Genomic DNA, 25,997 nt, shown 5'->3' with positions numbered 1-25,997 from the left:
TTTTTCTGTGTGTTTCTGGTTGCTTCCCATCATTGGTCTCCCTGGCTTCCCACATCTAAACAATTAGTTGTTAACTTGGTTGGTGTTTTTCGGCACAGACAAAGGGATATCAGAACCATGGGGTGTAGGGGGTTCGGGACTGCTTCTAGCTGTGTCGTTCAGGCTGTCCTTGGTCACCTTTATCAAAATGTATCTGCCCTGTGTTGCCTGTCCCCCAGACCTCTGCCTTCTAGATGACACAAAGCAAACCTGACAGGTACCTCCCCCAGCCCTCTGTGATTCCGAATGTGACCCCTCCCCACCCTACCCCCAGTTAGAATCACCGCTTTAGAAGGGTTCCTCCTCCTGATCGAAGTGTGTTTCATCCTGTTAGAGGGCTGGGTGGAAAAAAGATTGTGAATCGCTCATGGTTTCCAGATGATCTTTCAGATCCATGGCAGTGCTTACACCCCACGAGACTATGATTCTGATAAAACGCTAGTGTGAACACCTAAGTCACCTCCCTGTGGTTTATGCCGCAGAGCAGAGGAAAAGATAATTAGCCTCAAAACACAATGGAAGGGGTGGAGTAGTGGAGGCGGGGCCAATAAGCCGGTCGGTCACACTGTGAGGCACAAAAATGTTCTGCATAGTAGGTCATCAAGAACTGCCCTGGGTTGTCTGGGGGAGGTGGGGAGGCTCACCCCTGTAGAGAGAGGTCTCAAGACTCACATGAGAACTCAAAGCTGCTCTGTCCTAGGAACTCTGCTCAGTTAAATCTCTGCAGAAGGGGCTGTCCACTCTATTCCTCACATCACTGATGAAATCTGTCTGTCCTGTTCTCAGTGCTATGGGTTAAGTCAACATAAGCATTTACTGAGCCTAGGATTGGGGCCAGATGGGGAGCAGGGGAGGAAGGGGCAAAACCCAAATAAGCTTTAGGCTCTGCTCTCAGGAGGTCTCAGTCCAGCCTCCTCCCTTAATAAGGGGAGAAGGGGAAGCTTGGGGAACGAACTAAAAATAAGGCCCTATCCTCATTTATTCATTCACAAGATTCTTCCGGGTGATGAGCACACCTGGAGTGCTGACAATTTTCTGAAGGGAGTGAGGCCAGGGTGTTGTCCTCTGCCCCACGCCAGGCCTTCCCTGCTTCCCCCAGGCCTGGCGGATGGTCCATTCCAGTCCACCGGCCCAGGCGATGACCCACTTCCCGGGCGTTTGGACAGTTGTGCTCAGACCTGAATTCTTCCAGCTCCCCTGGAAACTCAGAATCTGGGCTGCCATCCCCACGAAAAGATATACACACCAGCCTCACGCTTCTGCCTAAATTATATTTCTACAAAATTTCTAACACAACAGGGTTTTTCCATTACCATAGTAACTCCTGCGTGTGAACAGCAGACTCCAGAGAGAAGGGAATAAAAATGCAGAGAAACCCAGGCTTCAAAATGGTACCTGGGGAAAGGGGCAGGCAGGTGAGGCTGGCCAGCCACAGGCCTGGCCCTGCGGGGGAGCCTGTGGTCTCCATCTGGCCTGATCCAGGCCGTCAGGGCCGGAGGGATCTGCGATTCCTTTTGCAGCTATTTTTGCCCATAAGTTACAGTATCTGGAGGCCCAAGAACACTGACATTGCCCTGGTTTTCATTTGGTTGACATAGGACTTTCTTCTTCTTTCTTTTCTTTTTTTCTTTTTGTTTCTTTTCTTTTCTCTTTTCTTGCTTGCTTGCTTGCTTTCTTGCTTGTGTTCTTTCTTTCTTAGATCTAGGGGAAGATACTTTTGTTTGCAGATGGTGTCATTCTGTGGCATAGTTTGAAAGAGACAGGATGCAAACAAGGCTGAACACGATATGGGTACCGAATCAAAGAGCCGGAAAGGAAGAGCTGCCATGCCCCAAAGCTGAAAGTGCTCTGTCCCCCCTCACCAGGGTGGCCGGCCCTTTGGTCTTTGTCCCTTCTGGGTCACAAGGCCATGGGTACAAAGAGCCTCCATTCAGGCTTCCCCAACAAGAGCAACAAGCCAGCAGTATCTCCCGTCTCTGAGTTAGGCAGGGTATTATAAGGTCCATCTGCCCATCAAACATTCCAGGTCTACAGGAAGTGGCCTACAGCCTGAGTTGAGGGGAAATGGATAAAGACAACGGCATAACTGACGTCATGCAGGCAAACTGCTGACCACAGTGCCTAGCCTTTGAGCTAACAGGTTTGCTGCTTTAAAATATGCAGCGGGAGGATGGTTCCCAGGGTCCCTGCATCTGAGAAGCAGTGGGCTTCCTCCTAGGGTCACAGTTTGTGAAACAGGTCCTGATTCCTGAGACAAGAATTATCGTTGAACTTTTGGAGAATGTTGCCTCCGTGTGTGTGTGTGTGTGTGTGTGTGTGTATGACTCAGATACACGGACACAAACTTTTCAAAACGCTTAAATCTCTAAGTGACGTAGATGGTGACACTCCTCTGTGTTACGCATTCCTCTAGACACCAGGGCGGGAAACACGTAAAGGACTAAGGTTTCAGTAACAACAGGCCGCGAAGCACTAGGAAGGCGCCATGTCTCATCGCCGGGCCTTCACAGGCGCTGGCCTCTCTTCCCAGATCCCTTCCCCACACTCTCCTGTGCCTCTGTCAGTGGAACTCTGAACATCCTCTCGTGCTAAGGGCTTCCCTAACCTAGCTTGGTTAGGAGCTTAGCCTAAAAGAAGATGCACCGTTTCCTGCCTGCGATTTGACTAAGCTGCCACCGGGGCATGGAAGTACCTCTGCTAGAGCTTGGCAGACAGTGCCGAGCAGACCAGAACAGCTGCAAAGGCGAAACACCAACCATCATCCCTTATCAGACACTTCCTGGGGGCAGGGTCTCTGCCCCGGGCGAGGTGGTTTCGTATCTCATTTAAATTCTCTCACGGGTGGGTGTCTTCGCGTGTCCAGCTTACAGATCAAGAAACTGAGGCTCAGAGAGGGTAAAAAAAAAAAAAAAAAAAAAAAAAATCTTCCCTAAATGGGGATGGGACGTACAGCACAGTGAGTATAGTTAACAATACTGTGTCACATATTTGAAAGCGACGAGGAGAGTAGAACTTAAAGGTTTTGGTCACAAGAAAAAAAAATGTGTGACTCTGTGAGGTGATGGATGTTAGCTTATTGTGGTGATCATGTTGCAGCATATATGTATCATTGGGTCATTACTTTGTATACCTGAAACTAATGTACTATGATATGTCAATAACACCTCAATCGAAACAGAGAGATCGGTACTCCTATTTAAATTGTGGTAGTGTAACAGTGAATGAAATAAAGTTGTATCACTTTTTTTAAAAGGTTTCTTAAGTAGGAGCGCCTGCCTGAGTGGCTCAGTCAATTAGGCGTCTGACTTCAGCTCAGGTCATGATCTGACAGTTTGTGAGTTCAAGCCCTGCATGGGGCTCTGTGCTGACAGCTCAGATTCTGTGTCTCTCTCTCTGCCCCTCCCCTGCTCGTGCTCTCTCTCTCTCTCTCTCTCTCTCAAAAATAAATAAACATTAAAAACATTTTTTTAAATAAATAAATAATAAAAAGTTTCTTAAGTCAAACAACTATTAAAGGGCAAAGCAGGTGTTTAAACACAGGACTTGGGCCAGTGCCCATGATCTTTACCACCGTACTAAGTGGCTTCCCTTACACGTTCCCAGGCTTTCTGTGGTGCTTTCTTCACCCACGTGTGTAGACAAAGATTCTAAAACAAAGCAATGTGGCCATTTTGTGCCGATAGCTTCCTGCCTCCTTTGTAAGCCTTGGTCCGAATCCTGGCAGCAACAAATCAAGAGCTAAATTCTGAAGAAGCAATGCCCAGGCATCACTGGCCCATGCAAAGATCTGGGCAATTGGCCCAGGGAAGGTGTGTGCTTTGTTTGGGGTAGGTCAGCATTTCTATTCATGCTCCATTGATTTCTAGACAAAATTTATGTAAGTCCTAAAAGCTGGAAGCTCTGCCTTGGATTTAACCCCCACACAGTCTCTTCTTTCTGATTTGTTTTAAAGATATAAATAAATGTTTTTAATTTTATTTTTTAATTAAAAAAAATGTTTTTTTTGAGTACTGGCTTATTTGGAGAGAGAGAGAAAGAGAAAGAGAGCACAAGCGGGGGGGGGGGGGGGCAGAGAGAAGGAGAGACAGAATTCCAAGCAGGATCTGCACTGTCAGCACAGAGCCTGATGCGGGGCTCGAACCCACCAACCGCAAGATCATGACCTGAGCTGAGATCAAGTCGGACACTTAACCAACGGAGCCACCCAGGTGCCCCAATTTTATTTTTTTATTAAGATTTTTATTTTAATTACAGTATTAACATGGTGTTATATTAGTTTCAGGTGTACAATATAGTAATTTAACAATTCCATATATTACTCAGTGCACATGATCATAAGTGTACTGTTTAATCCTCATCACCTATTTCACCCATCCCCCTACCCACCTCCCCTCTGGCAACCATCAGTTTGTTGTCTGTAGTTAAGGGTCTGTTTCTTGGTTTGTGTCTCTTTTTTCCCCCCTTTGCTCTTATGTTTTGTTTTTAAATTCCATGTATGCGTGAAACCATAAGGTATTGGTCTTTCTCTGACTTACTTTGCTTCGCATTATACTCTAGCTCCATCTGTGTCATTGCAAATGGCAAGATTTCATTACTTTTTATGGCTGAATAATAGTCCATTGTATGTATATACACCACATCTTCTTTATCCGCTTATCAAATGATGGACGCTTGGGCTGCTTTCATAATTTGGAAATTGTAAATAATGCTGCAATAAAGACAGGGGTGCATGTATCCCTTTGAATTAGTGTTTTTGTATTTCTTGGGTAAATGCCCAATAGTGTAATTACTGGATCATAGAGTAGTTCTATTTTTAACTTTTTGAGGAAGCTCCATACCGTTTTCTAGAGTGGCCGCATCAGTTTACATTCCCACCAGTAGTGCACAAGGGTTCCTTTTTCTCCACATCTTCGCCAACACGATTTTTCTTCTATTTTTTTTTTATTTTAGCCATTCTGACAGGTGTGAGGTGATATCTCATTGTAGTTTTGATTTGCATTTCCCTAATGATGAGTGATATTGAGCATCTTTTCATGTGTCTGTTAGCCATCTGTATATCTTTTTTTGGAGGAATGTCTATTCATGTCTCCTGCCCATTTTTAATTAGATTATTCATTTTGGGGGGTATTGAATTGTATCAGTTTTTATATATTTTGAATACTAACCCTTTACTGGATATGTCATTTGCAAATTCAGTAGGTTGCTTTTTGATTTTGTTGTTGACATTTCCTTCACTGTGCAAAAACTTTTTATTTTGATGTAGTCCCTATAGTTTATTTTTGCTTTTATTTCCCTTGTTTCACAGACCTATCTAGAAAAATGTTGCTATAGCCAATGTCAACGACATTACTGCCAATGCCCCCTTCCAGGATTTTTATGGTTTGGGGTCTCACATTTAGGTCTTCGATCCATTTCGAGTTTATTTTTGTGCTTGGTGTAAGAAAGTGGTCCAGTTGCATCATTCTGGATGTTGCTGTCCAGTTTTCCCAACACCATTTGTCGAAGAGACTGTTTTTCCCGTTGTATATTCTTTCCTCCTTTGTCGAGGATTAATTGACTGTAAAATTGTGGCTTTATTTCTGGGTTTTCTATTCTATTTTATTCTTATTCCATTGCTCTATGTGTCTACTTTTGTGCCATTTTTTACTAAGGATAAAATGCACTTTTTTGTAAAAAATGTAATGTTTATCATAGAAAATCAAACTAGGTTTAATCGAATGTATCAACAAGAGCATAATATATTGTCGTAAACAAGGATTTCCAACCTGCTGTGTAACTAAATAAGAAGTCAGTTAAAGACTTGGTTTAGCGAAGGGCAAACACGAGTCACTGCCACCTCATCCCATACTTCCTTGCTGGTTCTCATTTAAGGAAAACACACAGTGGTCTCCCTGGCTCTTTCCGTTAGAAATGCATTGGAAAGCGACAAGCCCAGGGAAGAAGAGAAGAAGCTGTATAGCAAGGTAGAGCTGAAGTCAAAACTCTACTTCCATTACCTTGGGGGAAGTGGAAGAGACGTTTGTTGTATGTTCGCCAGGTCTACATGGAAGACAGTTTGATCACAAAACAGCCCAGGGTTAAGATTTCATTTGTGGGGCATGGGAAACATGGCCATATCCTAATTCTTTCTTGGGGTCTCAAAGTGTCTCTGGTCATGTACCCATGTTTAGGGGCGAAGGAGATGTTAACGCTGTGCCCCAGGCGCTCCACAGATGCCACAGTGGCTCCTGCCTTGAGATGACTAAAAGGATGGCCCTCCTTTCCTTAGACAGGCTGGCTCGGTGTCAGAAGTAGAGGCAGGGAGGTATTGTCAACTGCAATGAGTCGAGTCCCCAGTTTATCCCACAATGGATGCATTCGGCTTTTTTAGAACCTCAATGAGATTTTCAGTGATAGTCAATCACCTATGAGATATTTTCGCCTCTATGAGACGTTTCTTACAAGTCTCTCTTGGGTTTGACTCAATTGGTTGAAAGCTTCTCTATTGTTCTTGAAGACAAATGCAATTCCTTTTAAGTTATAAACCAGCACTTAGGTCCTATAATTTAATATGTCTTCAATACCACCCCCGTTCGGAGCCTCCATAGAGACGGATGCATTGCACTGCTGCATGGAATATTCCATCTCAACCAGTTGGCAGCCCCCAATACTCAGTCCGTGAAACACAATCATAAAGTTCCTGGGCAGTAGATTAGACACTTTTATTTACCTCGTACTTGATTGGGAAGTTATTGAGGTCTCAACATTTTGATAATTACTGGTAGAGGCCCAAATCCTTTCATGAACAGGAAGCAGGCTGAGAAGTCTTCTTTCTGATTTTTGAGGCTTAAAATTCTTCTTTCATTCAAACTTGTGTTTCTGATGAGGATGTGTCAAGGCCGATTTGAAAATGTCAGACGCTGTTCATCACAGAGAGAAGCCAAAGGAACCCATCTGAGACACTGGATGTGTATAACTTTGGAAGATGGTGCGTTTTCTACTTAATGCAATGGAGGAATGTCATTCTGAGTGGTGCCTTTGTTGCTTCTCACCCCCAGGCCACCACACACATACTGGTGAAGGGACAGCCAGAGGTAATATGGCATGGTGGTGAAGAGCAGGCCTTTGAAAAGACTTGCCTCCCCAGCTTGCCACTTGTGTGAGCCTGAGTGCCTCCATTTCGAGTCTCAAATTCCTCATCTGTAAAGTGGGGACACCAATGCTCCTCTCAAACAGATGTTGAGGGAATCAAATAACATCGTGTATATAAATCATTCAACAGCAATACCTAGAACACAATGAATACTATAGTTTGGCAAACAAATCTAATGGACTTCATATTGGCCAATGAGGGAGGTTTAGTTCTAGTCAGGTTCCTTTGATTCACTTCAAATTCCCTTTGGACAAGAAACTTCCTATGCCAAAATATGACTTACATTTTTCTAGAGGTAGGAACTACATAGAGATTAGGTCCCACATGAGTGCAGAGAGTAGGAGCAAAGGAGAGAAAAAGAGAATAATGGGTAGAGTGGTCAGAATTCCACATGGCCCCCAAGATTCCCACCCCCCTGGTATATATTCTCTGTGTAATCCCCTTCTCTTATATGAAGAGGACTTGGGAATGGGATGGGATAGTCATGCCTGTGATTCCTTTGTGTTACATACAACTTCCATCTTAGCTGGACTGACAAGAAAGATTTGTCCCACTGGCCTCAAAGAGGGAAACAAATTGCCATGTTGAGAACTGCTTATGGGGGCACATGACAAGGACCCGGGGAGACCTCCAGGAGCTGAGAGCTTCTTTGGCTGATGGCTGGCAAGAAAGCAGAAACCTCAGTCCTAAAAGACCCGGTACTGATTTCTGCCAACTAACTGAACTTGGAAGTGGCCCCTGAGCTCCAGCTGAGATCACACGCAGCTGATGTCTTGATTTCAGCCTGGTGGGACCCTGAACAGAGAGCGCATCTACACCTGGACTTCGGACCCCACTGGAGATTCTGAGATAATGAATGCGTGTGGCCGTAGGCTGCTATATTTGTGCTAATTTGTTATGTAGCGTTGAAATCTCTACAGAAAGAAAAGGCAATGATTAGAGAAATTTCTTCTTGCCCCTTCTGCTTCTCCCACAAGTAGAGAGGGACCTTAGAGAAGGCATGGAAGAGGTGCCCAAGGTTAAGGGTCTTCCAGCTTTTGGCACACAGGGCCCTCCACACCTCTGGTCCTTCTCTTGCATTTGGGCCTCCCTGCCTCCAGTCTCTAGTTCAGCTCCCATGTTGCTGCCAGATTTTTCTAAAGTAGAAATCAGACCACATTACTCCCCCATAAACCCTTCAGCGGGTTCCCCATCGCCCACAAGTTGGAGCAACTCTCAAGGTCTGCAAGGCTTCTGGCTCCATTACTTAGGAACGATTTGGGCACTTACAGAACATCCAACTAAAAGAGGCTGCCGCAAGCAAAGACCTTTCATGACCTCACCTAGGAGAGGTCTAGAAGCAGGCCATCAGAGTGGGAGCAACAGCTCACCCTCATCAAGACTCATTCTTCCACCTTCCCTCTACATCCTCCTGACTTAGCACGTGGATTTGCCAGCTCGAAGGTGCACGCGTATTGCTGGCACTCGGCGTCTGCATTCCCGGAAGCAGCAAGGGCCGCGCGAGCCGCCCGAGCAGCCGAACAGACTCCTGCCTCAGGAGGGCGGAGCACGTTTCTGCCGCAAAGCCCCACCCACACGAGCTTACGTGTCATTGGCCAGGACTGTCACGTGGTCCTCCCTGCGGCACCAGAAGGGGTGAAAGGCGGGATTGGCTTCTCCAACCGCGGAAGGACGGCTAGGGATTGTCGCGTCGGTCCGGCAGCACCGGGGCCATTGTTGGTGGCCACTCCTGCTTTGCCCAGCCACCACCCCCTGAGCAGCAGGCCCCTGGTGGATTCTGAGTCTGCAACATCCTCCCCGCCTCGGCCGCCTGGCGACCCCGACCCTGGTGCAGTGCCTTCCCCGCCCCAGGCCCCAGCCAGCCCTGGCTGCTCCGAGGCATCCGGGCGACTTCCCCGCGGCCTCATGCTGGGACAGCAGGCGCTCCTGCCACGAGGGCCCTCGTTAGCTGTCTCTTTGAAGGCACGTATTTGCGTCTCGTTCTTATTGTCCCAGATTTCAGGCCTAAAACCGGAGTCATACCTCTTTTCCTTGTTTCCTCGTCCCGTATCTGATCCATAGAAAATCCTATTAGCTCCATCCTCAAAATATATCCGGACTTCCGATGCTCCCTACCACCTGGACACCCCCCCCCTCGCCCCGCCTGCTCCCCAACATCGGTCTGTCACTCCTACTTTGGGGGCCTCCACGGATCTTCCTGCTTCTGCCTCCCCCATCCCCCAGCCAGTCAGTTGTTACCCCAGCACATTATGTCCCTCCTCTGCCCTAAAACCTTCAGATGGCTCCCCGTTTCATTTTGAGAAGTCGAAGTGTTTCTCACATCCTGTAAGGCCCATATGATCTGCCTCTACCTATTTCCCAATCTCACCTCCCACTACTCTCCCCCTCATTAACGCAGTCCCAGCCACATTACTGGCGCCTCACCAGTCTTTCCAAACACTCTTGTGCCTCAGGGCCTTGGCATGGCTATTCCTCTGTCTACAGGGCTTGGCCCCACACATCTGTAGATGCTCATCATTACAGTGAGCCCTTCCTAACCACCTTATTTTAATTTATTTTATTTTATTTTAGAGTGAGTGAGCAGGGAAGAGGGGCAGAGAGAGAGAGAGAGAGAGAGAGAGAGAGGGAGAATCTCAAGCAGGCTGCATGCTCAGCACTCACCTAACATGGTATATAATTTATATATGTAATTTGTAAATTTGTCTTTGCCACACTCCCCATAAATTATAAGCCCCATGAAGGCAGCTATGTTTTCTGCTGTGTAACTGGCACCTAGAACACACAATAGTAGCCTAACAAATATTGATAATTAATGGGTTGAATGAATGGATCTTTGCATCCCAGCACAATGCCTGGCCCACGGTAAAAGATCAGTAAATGTGTCAAGCTCATGGACAAATAACTGGCTGAACTCGGAAGTGCAGATCAGAGAGAACAAATGTGCTGTGCAAAGTCTCTGTGAAGAAGCTGGCATTAGGACAGCGTGTCAGGAACCAAGCATCACAGCACTGGGAGCAGGAGTGTGGGGACGGGAAGAGGAGGGCAGTGACATTCAAGCCATTCATTCCATCCGGGATTAAGTTCAATTAACCCCTCAAAAAGCAACTCAATTCTGTGTCCTCTTTCATCCTTCAAGTTCAAGTTCTATTAGCAAAAGCTGCTGCCCACGGCATGAATCTTGATTTAGAGGGTAGGAGGAGGGCTGGTTTTTGTGCAGATGGAGGAAAAACACAAGAATAGGAAGCCCCACTGACTATTGGGTGGGCCGTGGAACAAAGGTCCAATTGTGCTGGTGCGTAGCCTGGCCAAAGACAAAGTGCGGAGGAGAAAAAAGGGAGAAGAAAGGTCTTGGTGCAGTGCCCAAAATCTGGTCGCTTTTGTCACACAAGCTGTGTTTGTGACCCATTTCAACTGCTGTTGGTTGTGTCGGTCATAGAGTCAAATCTGGGCAAATCTGGTGGCTGTTTGGGGAATCTGATTCAACTTGGATACATTTTGTACCGGGTTTCTCTCTGGTGCATCGTTTCTCCAGTAAGTGGATTCATTACCTCAGACCTGGACTCCCGAAGAGACTGTGTCTCAACTGCTCAGGGTGGAAAATCCTTAACACCCGTCAGATGCAGGGAAGAGGCAGCTATCCTTGTACGCACTTTGCGAGTTTTTGAATATTTGTGTAAATAGGTTTTACACAGGGCATCTCCGAAGTGGGAAGAAACTTAAGCCCCTGGGCACGAGGTTGCAAATGAACTAGATGTGGTGGTGGGTAATTTACAATCTTTAAGATCAAGCAAGAACAAACGTGTATTTAAGGAGCCTCCGTATGTATGGTTCTGAGTTTAAATTTTGGGTTTTTTTTTTTTATAGTCACCTACAGAGAATGCAAATCTTATTTTTAAAAAAAACTATCATGCGACTCTATTTCGATTCCCTTTAAATCCATAAAACACTTATTAAATCTGAAGAATGTTTTCTCGTAAAATACTCCAGATTAAGACACAGGGAGCTTAATTTTGTTGATGTTGTAAAATAGGCAACTTAAAGCTGCTTAGTATTATATTTAAGGATAAATTGTCCCAAGAACAGCATAAAATGAGAGTCAAGTCACAGAAGCCTGTTTTCGTATTTGTGTAATTGTAATTTTACAAGCAATATAAAAATGTAATAAAATTATATTGCAATTAGGTTTTTATTAATTTTAAAACCTTTAAGAAATGATTTGGCTGCTGTGTTTCCATGTTTCTGGAGCATAGCTTTCTCAAATTAATGCTAAAACTTCACTATTTCTGTTTGTCATAAAATAAAGTCCCTGGCACGTTGCTGTCACCAGCTTTTCTTGTGAGGAAAGATCTGGTGGCAAAGGATTTATAATCTCATTCTTCAAAATTCTAGACATTTGCCTGACCTCCATGTGTCTTAAATCCTTCTGGAACTTCCTTGAAAGGAAACCAGAAGAAAACAACAACAACAACAACCCTGAAAACAAAGATAAAGTTTCCTTTAAAGGCTTTTTGGTTTTTTTTTAATGTTTATTGTTTTATTTTTGAGAGAGACAGAGAGCACGAGCAGGGGAGGGGCAGAGAGAGAGAGAAGGGGAACAGAGGACCCGAAGCGGGCTCCATGCTGACAGCAGAGAGTCCGATGTGGGGTTCAGACTCACGAACCATGAGATCGTGACCTGAGCAGAAGTCGGACGCTTAACCAATTGAGCCACGCAGGCGCCCCTCCTCTAAAAGTTTTGAAAGAAAAATGGACCATGACATTAATCGAAGATCACTTTTTTTCCATGTTTGAACTGTTGACTTTACTAATTTCCTAATCTGAATTTTTGAAAAGAGTACCGTTAATGATCACAGTTCTGCGGTTCCTCTTAAATATTAATCCTGCCAGGTTTCTTAGAAGAAACCTGTAGTGATCAATTTCTATTAAACTTGATTTCAGTATTCACAAAAGGATTAATAGAAGTTGTTTATAAATCACCTTAATCTTCTTGAAAGAAAAAAAGAATGTGGATTTAAAAAAATAAGTAAGTGTGGCTTCATACCTCATAGCATCATCAATGCAGCCACACTGGCCCCAACTTTCTGGGATAATCCTGATCCAAGTCATTTTATTTTTTCCACTGATGGCAATTGGTTACATGTATAACTGAATGAGATTTAAATCTGATGAGCTTTCTTTTTCATAAGACCAAGCTCTGAAATTAGCAAGAACCATTGGTAAGACCACATATCCTGTTTTTTAGTTCAGAAAATACTGTCACTGTGGCCATGAACTCTTTTTTTTTTTTAGTAAGATTTTATTTCTTTAAGTAAGCTCTACACCCAACGTGGGGCTCGAACTTACAACCCCGAGATCAAGAGTCTGCATACTCTACTGTCTGAGCCATCCAGGCACCCTGACCATGAACTTCTTTATTGAGAACTTTAATACTACAGCTGGTGGGGTTGTCTTTAATTTCTTCCAGTTTCTCTGAGAGAATGCCAACTAAAATGGGTCTGCAAAATCTCCTTCAAAACTGGATGGCAAATTTGCCTTCTGCAGGACCACGTTCCCAGGTCATGGGGCTAAGAGATAGGGAGAGGAGGACCCCAGGCCACAAACACCAGGTCCACGCTACTAAGTGGGCTGCTCTAAGTCCCTGTTTGCTCACTTGCAACATGGGCCGGATAAACTGTACCTTCCTCCTCCTTGGATTTTTGCAACATCGCATGAGATGTCTGTGGAACTGCTCTGGAAACCATCAAGGGCTGTCTGTCATGAGCCAAGCTAGAAGACGGGCACTCTGGATCCAACGGCCCATGGAGAGCCGTTCCTCCTTGCAGGAACTCAGCTGGGACGCTTGTGTGGCTGAGCTTGGCTGAGAGGCCACAACCCGGGTAGAGCTGGGCCCAGAGAAGCTTCCCCCCCATGGCAGGAGAGAGCAGGGAAGGCAGAGCAGGGCTGAGGCAACAAAAGACTCTGGGTTTGAGGGCCTGCTGCCTCTGCTCAGATGAGTATCTGGGGTGAGCTATGTGTGTCCCTTGACTACCAGCTTGACCTTTGGCTGTCTTGGGGGAGATGGTCTGTGGGACCACCCCAAAAAACACCCTGGGCTATGAACTGTAAAGGGCAAAGATGCACGGTCCTCTTCTTTTGTAAATTCACGTGACTGAATAAAAAGTAAATAATAACATTGACCCTCCCTTTCTATCAACTCTCGCCCCAGTTCTCACCCCTGCCTTTAAGAACCCACTTTCCTTACTCCTGGGAAGAAAGAAAGCAGCTCTTTCTGCTGATTGCAAATGATCCTAGTGATAACCCTGAGTTCTAGTTACACAAACGAAAGGGAATCTTGTGATCAGACCCAGATTCGCTGTGTCACTCGTATCCACCTGTATACAGTTAAAACCTCTCACCGAACTAGAGATCCATTTGTACATGTAGCAGTCGTCTGAGCACAGTGTAACCTTGGATACCAAGAAACCCAACTTTCTCAGTCTCGTTGCTAAGGCAACGGGACAGAGTGGGTGTGGGGGAGCCCAGCATGTCTATCTACATGCTGTGCTTACCAGCAGGAGGAATGGGATGGAGGGATGGGGAGGGTCTTGGGCCGCCCACCTCTCCGAGGCCTTAACTGCAAAGGCCGCAGGGATAGTGTAATGTCCTCTGTCACTGATAGCCGGGGAACCTCTAAGTGAAACCCTATTTTATACTCCTGGAGGGATGCACAGCAGACAGGGTAGGCTGGGAGGGAGGTAGACAGAGGTGGGGTGCAGGAGAAGGACGCTGGTGAGTTGAGAAGTGTGGGGTAGGGGGAGACAGCAGCCAGATGAAGCTTGGATCCTGATATTACCGGTATTGGTACTGTGCCAGCAAGAATCTGGTGTTTCTGCCACAGAACCGAACATAAGTGAACCCTAGCCACAAAACTCACACCAGTGGATTATGCATGTTGGCCTGGTTAATCCTATAATGAACCACCAGGGGATGGTTGAAAAGTAAAGCCGAACGCTTTAGAATATTCTAAAGATCAGGTAAAAGGAGAGAAAGGTACTAAAACAAGAAAGAGTCTGCTTCTCCCACATTGCTCGTTTGACCCGAGACCCTGTGTTTACTCTGATCTACAGAGCCCAGTGCCCTTGTTCTCCTTCAGGATGCGGAGGGAAAAGAGGGTCCCTAATGCCATCTGGACCGTCGTGGAGAGTCACTCTCATGTGCCTTCCATCCAGGCAGTGCCTCCAGGGCCAGGCCTTCACGACCCCGAACCACCTGTATCCACCCTATTCAGGTATCATTTATAACTCTTACTATTTTGTTAGAATAATTTGTATCTTGTTTAAAATATAGGGAAATTCACCAAGACACAGAGGCAATAGGACATTAATCACTGAGTGAAAAATTCATCAAATTTTCGAGGGAGGGCAAGGTCAGTCAAGGAGCTGATAGGAATGCTTGTGTTGGCTCAGCGACCGGACCCAGCCAGAGCCAATGAGATTCAGTGGTGACCACTGCAGGGACTTCTGGGGAAGAGAGCGCTGTATCTGCCGGGCATGGGGGGCCGCAGCCATCTGGCCAAGCTGTGGAGCTCGAGTATGGAGCCAGCCAGCACACAGAAGAGTGGAGCCAAAAGATGCAGCAGAGAGACCTGGGTCCTCATGACCTTGACTGAGACCCCCTCAAAGCTGCTCACGCTGGGCCTGAGCCCAGACTCCTCTTCAGCTCTTCAGTGCGATGCACCAATACATTTGTTCGTTTGTTGCCACAGGCAAGTGAAATAGCCCTAAACCAAGGGATATATCCTGTCTGAGGTTGGGATGAGACAGAGGTGGGGGGGGAAGTCGGTGGCCAAGGACAGAGGCCTCACGAGCAGGAGTAGCATGACTGATACGTAGAGAGGGAGGGAGAGAAGTATGAGTCACTCAGGTGTAGTGGTTCTAAGTCTAAGGCAAAACCGAAGCACTCCTAGTTTTCTTTTTTTTTCCCATGTGGTCGAAGAAGTTGTGATTTTTGTATACTGTTGCAGAAATACATGGTTGGACCTTTTATTTAATAATCGCTGGCACTGGCTTAGTTCCTTTGCCTAATTCTACCATATTTCCAAAAAGCTAAAGAGAGGAATGTACTCCCCCCAACATATCCCACACCATTCTCCTCTGCCCTCTACCATGCCATGTTTATGTAGCATACGTTCTTTTCAGGGCATGTTTTATTTTCCCCTTCGGTGACAACTGTCCAGGGCAAAAGAGCTCTTTACATAGGTGCTGCTTTGTCCCCAAAATCTACTGCCCCAGTTTGGTAGAGGACTAACCACTACCCTCCCTTTCCTCTTAAATTCCTGTTGTCTGGCAACAGAAGGACAGGTTCTCTGGTTATCTTCAAGTATATCATTCTCAGCCTCACTTCTACTTCTAGAACAGTCATTCAATGTGATCTTCCTTGGATTTGTATCTGTTTTCCAAAGTGGGTCGAGAAGAACGCAAGTCCTCTGAGACGTTCCTCAAAAACAGAGCTTGAAGTCCAATTTGGAAAATATCACACACCATAACCCCCATTGGAGATTCAGTGTGCACTTTGATCTTGTGGCCTTGAGAGAGTCCTACAATTTAAATTTTGCTTAGCCCACCTTTTCCCATGTTCTGCTAGCAAGGGATTTTCTTTAATGTTGTGTTGCTAACATTCTTCTGAACAGGTATTCTATAGAGCATGCTTTGTGAACATCTGGCTTAAAATAGAGTGAATTGTACACAATCTTTTATTAACTCTATTGTTATAAGAATGTAACTTTAAATAACCTGAAGCAGATGAGGAATGTTCTTTCACCTTCTGCTTTGATGAAGGCAGAGGTTTTTTTAATGTGCAAATGGGTATGAATTCATCATTTTCATTATTTTTCTTCAATCCTGCAACTTCAACTGTTGTTCGCACTGTAGCCGTGCAGAAGGCCAAGCGAGAGGAAGAACAAGGAATGCCTCTGGGTTTTCTCTTGGGGAAAATGCATGATATAAGCAGGAACAAAGGTAGTAGCCAAAAACAGGCAGCTGAGGTAGAGGAGAGCTGTGAGACAGAGCTTGGATCTGTGATGATGGCATTGAGAGTGTTAGAAGAGGTGGTGTGGTCTCCTTCGTTGCTACCTTCCGCTTCCCAAAGGTTCAGAGGAATACGGAGCCCAGGGAATGGAGAGGCAGAGCTGTTTGAGGTTCAAGGCAGGGGTCTTGAAAGGACATCTTTTCCCTTCTTGTTCCCAGTGTGAAGCCGCGTATACAATTATGTTTTGAACACAATATGTGCCGAGCACAGGGCGAAGAGTTTAATATATAATGTCTCATTTAATACCCACAAAGGCCCCGAGAATGTAATTTTTCACCGATTTGCAGATGAGGAAACAGATATAGAAGCTGACCTCAGGTCATCTAGGTAAACTGGTAGAGTCCCTATATCTCTTTACCAGGACGCTACAAAGTCGCACATCACGTGGGCAGCTCACCCCCCTTCGTCCCAAAGAGATGACATGGGAGTGTGGCAGGTGTGTCCAAGTCCTCAGGCCCACAGCCTGATAAGACTGATCTGTGTTAACTGACAGCCCTAAGTTGGGACGTGGGCAGCTGAGCACCAGTCTGGGAGGAGACCGGAAGCCAGTTGACTGTCTCCAAAGACTTGTGAGCGGTTTTCAAAGTACCTGGATAGCTGCTAAAAGGAGTGAGATGTAATTGGTGTATTTGACTCATATTTTCATTTTGCAGTAGCATGAAAATGAATTACTTTTATAATTAAGCGAGGCTTCTTGGTTTGAATAAAAATACAAGGGGAGTAGATAGGGGAAAAAAAACTAGTCTTTTTTGGGTAATAGTTATTACCCAAATCAACGACTTGTAATAATCGATGACTCAAGAACAAGTAGGAATCTTAACACCTTCTGAGTTTTTTTATGAACCAGGGAATTTTGATGAAAATGACATGAGGAAGTTCTGGACGATCTGCAGCACCTTCTTCGGTGAGGAAGGGATGCCCACACTGAGTTGGGGGGTGCCTGGCAGTGGAAAAGAAATGAGGGAGAAATGTCTTTGAGGAGTATTATCTGCCAGGCTACGTATGTTTTCACCTTCACCTGCCGTCTGAGAGCCGGGGCTGGGTCACCCTAGCTAAGGCACACATTTACCTTACATAGCCATCTGTATAACTTACCTAGTACCTAACTTTGTGTGGTAGTATCGTTAACTGTTATGTGTCTGATGCCCCCGCTATTTCATACTTAGACATTCCGCTTAACATAAGCAATGGTAAGAGTGAGAAGCTGAAATCAGACTGATCTGGGTTCCGATGCTGGCTTTGCAAATTGGACAAATTACTTCAATTCGGTTTTTTCCCCTATGAAATGGGGATAATAGGAGTCCCTTTCAGAACAGTGAATAATACTGAATTAACTTTGTAAGGTGACAGACGGTAGCTAGACTTATTGTGGTGATCTGTTTTCAGTGTTTACAAAAGTCAAATCACTGTGTTATACACACACGCAACTAATAGAATATTGTATGTCAGTTATATTTCAATAAAAAATAGTCCCTTTCTCAAAGAGTTGTTACGAAGTTTAAAAAGCATGATGCATGGGAAGTTCTTAGTATAGTGCCCAGCACATAGGAAGCACCCAAAACATAATAGTTTCCCTTCTTAAGAGGAAAGCTCTTTGATAATAGGTAAAAATTTAATAACTATTTGTAAAGTATTTTTATGCATATTATCCTGATCCTTATACAGGGCCTTGCAATTAGGAAGTAGGTTATTGGGGAGAAATTGGCATTCTTTTGCAATTATGGCGGAAGAGTAATTGATCCAAATCTTTCTGGAAGGCAACATGGTAACAGATCAAAGACATATCCCCGATGCTTTGAGACACGTATACAAACAGGCATATGCAGAAAGGTTCATCATAGGGGCACTTGGCTGGCTCAGTCAGTGGAGCGTGTGACTCTTGATCTCAGAGTTGTAAATTTGAGTCCCATGTTTGGTGTAGAGATTACTTAAAAATAAAATCTTTTTTTTTTTATTTTATTATTTAAAAAAAATTTTTTTTAACGTTTATTTATTTTCGAGACAGAGAGAGACAGAGCATGAACGGGGGGAGGGTCAGAGAGAGGGAGGCACAGAATCTGAAACAGGCTCCAGGCTCTGAGCTTTCAGCACAGAGCCCGACGCGGGGCTCGAACTCATGGATCACGAGATCACTACCTGAGCCGAAGTCGGACGCTTAACTGACTGGGCCACCCAGGTGCCCCAATAAAATCTTTTTTTTTTTTAATTTTTTTTTTCAACTTTTATTTATTTTTGGGACAGAGAGAGACAGAGCATGAACGGGGGAGGGGCAGAGAGAGAGGGAGACACAGAATCGGAAGCAGGCTCCAGGCTCTGAGCCATCAGCCCAGAGCCCGACGCGGGGCTGGAACTCACGAACCGCAAGATCGTGACCTGGCTGAAGTCGGATGCTTAACCGACTGAGCCACCCAGGTGCCCCAATAAAATCTTTTTTTTTTTTTATAAGAAAACCCTCCAGCTTTCTTTTCTTTTTTTTTTTTTTCAACGTTTATTTATTTTTGGGACAGAGAGAGACAGAGCATGAACGGGAGAGGGGCAGAGAGAGAGGGAGACACAGATTCGGAAACAGGCTCCAGGCTCTGAGCCATCTGCCCAGAGTCCGACGCGGGGCTCGAACTCACGGACCGCGAGATCGTGACCTGGCTGAAGTCGGACGCTTAACCGACTGCGCCACCCAGGTGCCCCAATAAAATCTTTTTTAAAAAGGTTCATCATAGGGGCGCCTGGGTGGCTCGGTCAGTTAAGCGTCTGACTTCAGCTCAGGTCATATTCTCGCAGTCAGTGAGTTTGAGTCCCACATCAGGCTCTGTGCTGACGCAGCTCAGAGCCTGGAGCCTACTTCAGATTCTGTGTTTGCCTCTCTCTCTGCTCCTCCCCCACTCACGCTGTGTCTCTCTCTGTCATCTCAAAGATGAATAAATATTAAAAAATTAAATAAATAAATAAAACAAAAGGTTCATCATAATATTATTAATAGTGAAATTTTAGAAACAACCTAAATGTCCAACAATATTAGATTGGTTAATAAATTCTGCTACATCCATATAACATGTATGAGGAAACTTTTAGTTGCAAGTTACATATCATTGCTCATGCTAGCTTCTGTCAAAAAGGGGATTTACTGGCTTAATCAGGAGAGGCAGGCCTAGCTCAGATGCTACTGCTCTGTAAGCCTTCTCTGACCCACCAGGCAGGATATATAGATTTTTTTTGTATCCTTTTATGCATAAGTCCTAAAACAGTGCCTACTCTAGGCTAAGAGCTTAAATTAGCAAACAAATAAATCAATGGTTTTAAGTGAGGGATCACAAGGAAATCAGTGTGGCCTAGAGGAAAGAGGATTGGAGGCAGAGAGACTCAGTACAGGACCTACCTCCTTGGCTTTTTAGCTGTGCGACCTTGGTCAAGTCAACCAACCCGAGCCTCAGGTTCCTCATGTAAAATCATAGAAGCCGCTTGAACAGATAACTGTAGAGGACTGAAGAAGCCATCTATCTCTTTAAAAATATTTCAATATATATTTTTCTAATTATCAAAGCAAGGGAATGAAATAACATCTTTTGATGCCCCCTGTGTAACTTCAAGATTTTAGCCTACTTTTGTTATCTATATTCCTCCTTTACTCGCTTGCAGGTCTATATAAATATAAGCCGGGATTTTAGGTGTTTCTTAAAGTAACGTTCTTTCATTCATTCATTCAATGAACACAGGCGCTGTATACAAGTTCTGACAGAGAAAGAGATTTTTAGAGAAATAGTAGCGAGGCTATGTGGAAAGGGCTGTCAAAGAGGTGTGATTAAGAAGTCTGCTATGGAGGGGCACCTGGCCAGTTCAGTCAGAAGAGCATGAGACTTTTGATCTCAGAATCATGAGTTTGAGCCCCACGTTGGGTGTAGAGATTACTTAAAAGTAGGTAAGGATACTGCTATGGAAACACATAGGGATTGGGGGGCTAGAATTCTAGGGCAGATGGAGGAGAGTCAGTCCTGCCCCCAAATCACTGCCATATGAAGCTTGCTGAAGATGTGGGGTTTTTCTTCAAGTGCAGAGATGATGGTCTTCCAGTGATGTCATGCGGTGGCAAAAAGGGCAGAGAAGAGGTGCCTTTGATGGGATGACCGGACTTATGGTTTCTTCCCATGAGGTAGGAGTGATAGGACTGATCCCTTGCACTGGGGAAGCCCCCAGGGCTCTGGGATTCCATGACCTGATGAGGGACAGTGTGGACTTCCTGCTAATGGAGGCATGAGGGGCCTCCACTCCAGGGGCGGGAGGTTGTTGTACCCACCTGGTAGAGCAAGAGACCTTGGTTACATTAGAAAACCGTGTTCCGTGCTGTAAGCTGGCATCCCCACTTGCCAAGATTCTATCTCCGGTTCCAATTACAAGCAGGAGCAAAGGCAGAGTTAGCCGTCAGATGTGTCTGGGCCCCTAGTCTAATTCCATTCCATTCCATGTCTGTTGTCTTCTAGTGTCTTCATCTTCCAAGGTTCCAGATTTCTGAAGCCCTAGGGCTGCCTGTCTTGGTGGCCACCACATGGGCACTCTAGCTCCCATCGCCTTGCCAGGAAGGGTAAGGAAACACCCAGGCTTCAAACATAGGAGCCCTGGCTCTGGGTGCCCCATCCTGATTGTCCCCAGTGCACCTCCTTTTTTCTGGTTTTCCCATTGTCCTAGACCCACACCTATTTCTTCCTTTCAACTGCGAACACCCTCTCCTCTGTCATTCTGTTGAGAACAGTGAGAACCTCCAAGTGCTCCCTGGTGCTGAGGCCTACAAGAAAAGGTTGGACGGGGTGCATTTTGAGCTGATCCCCCTTCTGCCCACTTGCCCTGTAAACAGGAGCCACCTGCCATTCCTCCTTCATCTCACAGCTTGGAAGGTGAACCATGCACCAAGGAAATGGAATCTGCAGAGATGCATTTCCTGCACCTTAGGCCATCCCTGCATCCCTTCAATCTCAGGATTCTCCATCATCTCCTGCTGGGTGCTCTGAGGACACAGCCTGTGCAGAAACAGAACCAGGCAACACTACCCAGGAGCATTTGGTGGGTGCTGGGGAAGTACTTCCCCACGATGCTAATGATGGCAACTTGGCGCTGAGAAGCTCGTTAGCAAAAGCATTGAAGACGCCTGCCATAGCTTTCAAATGCTGACAATCCATAAATTGAAATTAACAACGAATAAAAAGATAAGGAAAGCGCACACTCTCCCTCACTCCAGCTTCCGTGGATGTTCTTAGTTACCGAAAGAGAACTGAAGCAGGAGGGAGAAAGATCCCGGCTGCGTTCCCCTTGCCACCCTTCTTCCCGCAGGTTTTGCCTTTTCCCAACCGCCTGGCGTGTGTGCATGTGTGTGTGTGTGTGTGTGTGTGTGTGTGTGTGTGTGTGTGTGCATGCGCAGAACCTCCCTTCTGTTCAGCTTGCCCCCTTGCCACTCCCCATTTTGCGAGATTTCAGCTCACAGTCAAAATGGGGAGATGGCCAAATTGTAAAAGCAACTGCAGGCTGCTGCCGCCCGCACTCAGTGGGGGTGTCTCGATGCCTCGTCACCGCGTCCTGAGCAGGCCAGTGGGTGCGCGTGTCCGTGCGTTTCCTTCCGCACTGCACCAAAATACTGTCACTGGAAGGTAGATGGAGCCGTAATTACAGCTAACCGTTTGCTATTCAAAGGCTGTCCTTTTTGTCAGCTTCTACCCTTTGGAAGAAAACGAAGGGAGTTGACAGCAGGGTCAGATCTTTGCTTTGCGAGGATGGTTCTGGAAGCTATGTGGAAAACAGATCTGAAGGGTGCATTAGCTCGGGAGGTTGGTGGCTGCTGCAGGTAACTGGGAGAGAGATGATGTGGTTGTTCTCTAGTGACCCAGGACTTCCTGTGTTCACACCCTTTTGTGATGTGGCATCGCCACTCCTCCGATGAAGAGGTGTTTATCCTTCACACCTTTGAATTTGCCCTCGTCTTGTCACAGGGTTTTATCAGTAGAGTGCAGTAGCCATGACCTTATGTGACTTTCAAGCCTAGGCCTCAAGAGGCCATGCAGCTTCAGGTTCTCCCTCTTGGAACTCTGAGACCACCATGCTACCCAGAAGTCAGGCAAGCCGACTGGATGATGAGAAACAAGGTGGAGAACTGAGCATCCCAGTCAGATAGTCATTCCAGCAACCCTCCGCCTACAACTGCTAAGTGAGCCCTGGCAAGACCAGCCCACGAACCACCCATCAGAATAATAAATGAGTGTTGCTTTAGGGTAGGTTTGTGAAGCAGCCCAGATAACTGAAATAGACAGTGTTAGTGGGATTCATTCATTCAACAAATATGTTGGGGCACCTATTATGTGGCAGGCTCAATTGCAGGTACCAGGAATCCTGCAGGTGAACAAAATGGATGCACGAGCCTGCACTCTAGCGGGGGGTGGACTGGAGAAGGGGTAAGTGTGAGAAATATTTAGGGCCTCATGACTGAGTGAAAATGGAGGGTGCAGGGGAGAGGAATAAAGTATGGCTTCTTGGGTTTCCAGTGTGAGCAGTGAGGGCGATGGTTGGGCCATCCCGAGATAGCAAAGCAGACTGGGAGTGGTCCAGTTTTGAACACATGTGCACCCATGCATGGAACAGCAAGATGGCAGATGTAAGGAGGCGTCTGAAGCTTAGGAGGGGTATCAAGATAAATATTTTGGAGTCGTTTTATACCGTACAATTCAGCAAATATTTATTGACTGACAACCATGTCAATCATTCTGAGACACCAGGAAATACAATGACAAACAAGAGATGGTTTAGTGAAAAAGATGAAAACATTCGCTGTAGCAAGTGGTTTAACAGAGACAATGCAGAGCTCTGACACAGACACGGAGAACCGAGAAATTGAATATGGACTGTGGTTGAAATCATGACACTGAGTAAGGTTATCCTTGGACTGCACAAAAGAAGAACAGTGGATGGGCCAAGGACAAAATCCTGGGAAATATTAACATTCATTTTTGTGCTTACCAGTAAGGGAGAAGACATACAAGAAAGGGTAGGAGATACTGGGGGCCAGGGAGGGGCAGGAAGAAGACGGGACCAGGGAGAGGAAGAGAAAACAAGTTGCTTTTTTGTCACTGACCAAGGATTTTAGGGGCAAGAGGCTGGTGAGAAAGTAATAGGCTAAGCACGTTCAAATTGTTTCGGGGTTGTTGGTGGAAACTGTTGCAAATAGGTTCTGATTTCGCCTAGATGTGCCGTGGGCTCTCAGAAGCTTTATGGTGGGGGGTGGGGGGGCACTGATGGCTGGTCTGCTTCCAAGAGTGCCCAGGAGAGGCTTTCCTTCTGCAAGTCCCTAAGGGGCTCTGAGCCCTGCTGCTACTATAACATCGACTGCTTTGTTTTCTCACACGCAACCCTGGATTCCCTTTTAAATGGCTGATTTATATTAATTTTGCTCTTACTCTTTGTTTCTTAATATCAGGGAGTCATCTCATCTGGGGCCCCAGGTTTCGTGAAGCTGCCCCCAGCGATAGCCTATCATTCCCCACAGGAAGATGCTCTCCTTCATGAAGGCAGGACACAGAGATAACCCCACAGCCAGCTCTTATTGTCTGCCTGAGGAGGACACGCTAGCCCAAAGAATTCTGTTAGGAGTTGAATTGTGCCCCCCAAGAAGTTATGTTGGGGTGCTAACCTTCAGTACCTCAGAATGTGACCTTATTTGGACATAGGATCTTTACAGAGGTAATCAAGCTGAAGTGAGGTCATTTGTGTGGGCCCCAATCCAATATAACTGGTGTCCTTATAAAAAGAGAAAATTTCGACACAGAGACAGATATGCACACAGGGAGAACACCATGTGAGGACTGGAATACGCTGCTACCAGTCAAGGAACTACCAGAAACTAAGAAAGAGATTTAGAACAGATTCTTTGCTAGTGCCTTCAGAGGGAGCATAGCCCCGCAGACATCCTGATCGCCGACGGCTAGCCTCCAAAAGCATGAGACGATATATTTCCAAGTCATTCAGTTGTGATGCTTTGTTGTGGCAGCCCTGACAAAGTAATACACACAAAGTAATACAACTTCCAGGTCTTGAATATCCCAGAATTATTTGATTGAATCTTTGAAATGTATCAGAATAGAATTTTTATTCAATGGGATTCAACTGGATCAGGAATTAGGATGAATTCAGAAGAGCACTGAGTAAATTTTATCTCTGTCTGCTGAATGAGTAGCATAAAAGAGGAAGCATACATTACTCCAAGAAAACAAATTGTTTTCAAACTCTCATTTGGTTTAGAAGTACTTATTTACATATAACTGAGGCACTAACTAAATGTGGTTTCTTATTTATTTACTGCAGTGATCGCCCTCCCCCCCACCCCCCGCCCAGGGAACATTCCTGATTCCCATGCTGGGTCTCATAGGCTAGTTGGTAGTTCAGATGTCTCTTTAACTTAGATTGACTAGTTGTCTCCTCAGCTAGTCAGAACAGGTAAGATTTTATTTTGTTGTTGTTGTTGTTGTTGTTGTTGTTGTTGTTGTTGTTAGAGCATGCATGGGGGAGAGGGACAGAGGGGGAGAGAGAGACAGAGAAAATCTTAAGCAGGCTCCATGCTGAGCATGGAGCCCAATGTAGGGCTCGATCCCATGACCTTGGGATCACGACCCTAGCCAAAATTAAGAGTCAGACACTCAATTGACTGAGCCACCCGGGCGCCCCTAAACAGGTGAGAATTTAATGCTAGCTCTCCTGGGTGGTTTCTGCTTGCCTGTCCCTCCTATTTTAAGCCCTGGAAGGCTGACCCATGTCGACTGTAAAAACAGGTTCCCTTCTAGTTGGGTTCAGCTGAAAGGAGGTGCTGGCGGGAATGGAGGGAGGGGGAAGGAGGAGAGACAAGGAGCAGCATTTGTTCCCCAGGGTGTGGTGCTCCCTCCCTTCAGATCACGTGGGCTGGCTGTATTCCTTTGGGGAAAGCCATAGCTCTGGTCAGGGAGGTGATCCCTGCAGCCCTTTCTGGGTACAGCGAACCACTCCCTGCCCTGGCCCTAACTCATTGAGGGCTTTTACCTTCAGTGTCCCCACATTACTGCAGTATCCCTCGTCCTTAACCCTCATAACGCTGTCCATACCTTTGTAAATTCCTGTAGACCCTTTATTAAGCCCTCCTGGGATTATTTAGTCTGAACGTGCCATCTGGTTCCTGCCAGAGCCCTGATGAATTTGCTAGTGAAGTGTACCAATGCTTCCCATATGTCTGAGGCTGTGCTAAGGACTTCATGTGCATTCACTCATTTAATCCTACCAGCAAGCCTTACAACATTTAATCTTACTAGTAACAGACTCACCTTCACACCGTGTTTTACTCAGGCTAATATTAAAAAGTGCTTGCATTACCTGAACAGCCATGACAGATACCAGAAGAACTTGGGAATCCACAGGGGTGCAGGAAATGTCATGCTGGGTTAGATACTTACCACGAAGATGGGAGGAAGAGATATTCAACTATGAGTAATCAAAATGTACCTTTTGTAAAAAGAAGGTGGCTCTCTAAATAACGAGGCCTGGTACGGATGGGAGTGGGGAGAGAAAGGGTACCTGGGGAGGTGCCTTTCAGCGAGGGGCAGGAATTCCTTTGCAGCCAGGTAGCAGCTAGTGGCAGTGTGCCCTCTATCCCTCGCCCCCGCCCCCCATTGCCCTCTGTCTTTTACACATTAATAGTTCTTTATAAATATTGATGCCCGAGATGGCCTCATTAATATTTATTAGCCCATGCCATCCTTCTTCACCC

At 45.8% G+C, this 25,997-nt stretch overlaps 1 protein-coding gene across 1 annotated transcript in view; it reads left to right on the top strand.

Annotated features, from left to right (window-relative positions):
• LOC123383063 overlaps positions 1–24,788 on the top strand; it is a 48,816-nt gene extending 24,028 nt beyond the window's left edge. Inside the window, exons 2-4 of the mRNA XM_045049775.1 lie at positions 8,498–9,133; positions 14,278–14,438; positions 21,081–24,788. Of these exons, the coding sequence (XP_044905710.1) occupies positions 8,498–9,133; positions 14,278–14,438; positions 21,081–21,234 (951 nt within the window). The 3' untranslated portion in view covers positions 21,235–24,788. The remainder of the gene's footprint in view (positions 1–8,497; positions 9,134–14,277; positions 14,439–21,080) is intronic.
• The last annotated feature ends 1,209 nt before the right edge of the window (positions 24,789–25,997 follow it).

This window comes from Felis catus, chromosome F2, assembly GCF_018350175.1.
Source record: "Felis catus isolate Fca126 chromosome F2, F.catus_Fca126_mat1.0, whole genome shotgun sequence".
In the NCBI taxonomy this organism is placed as follows: Eukaryota; Metazoa; Chordata; class Mammalia; order Carnivora; family Felidae; genus Felis; species Felis catus.
This window is presented reverse-complemented; position numbering and strand designations above follow the sequence as displayed.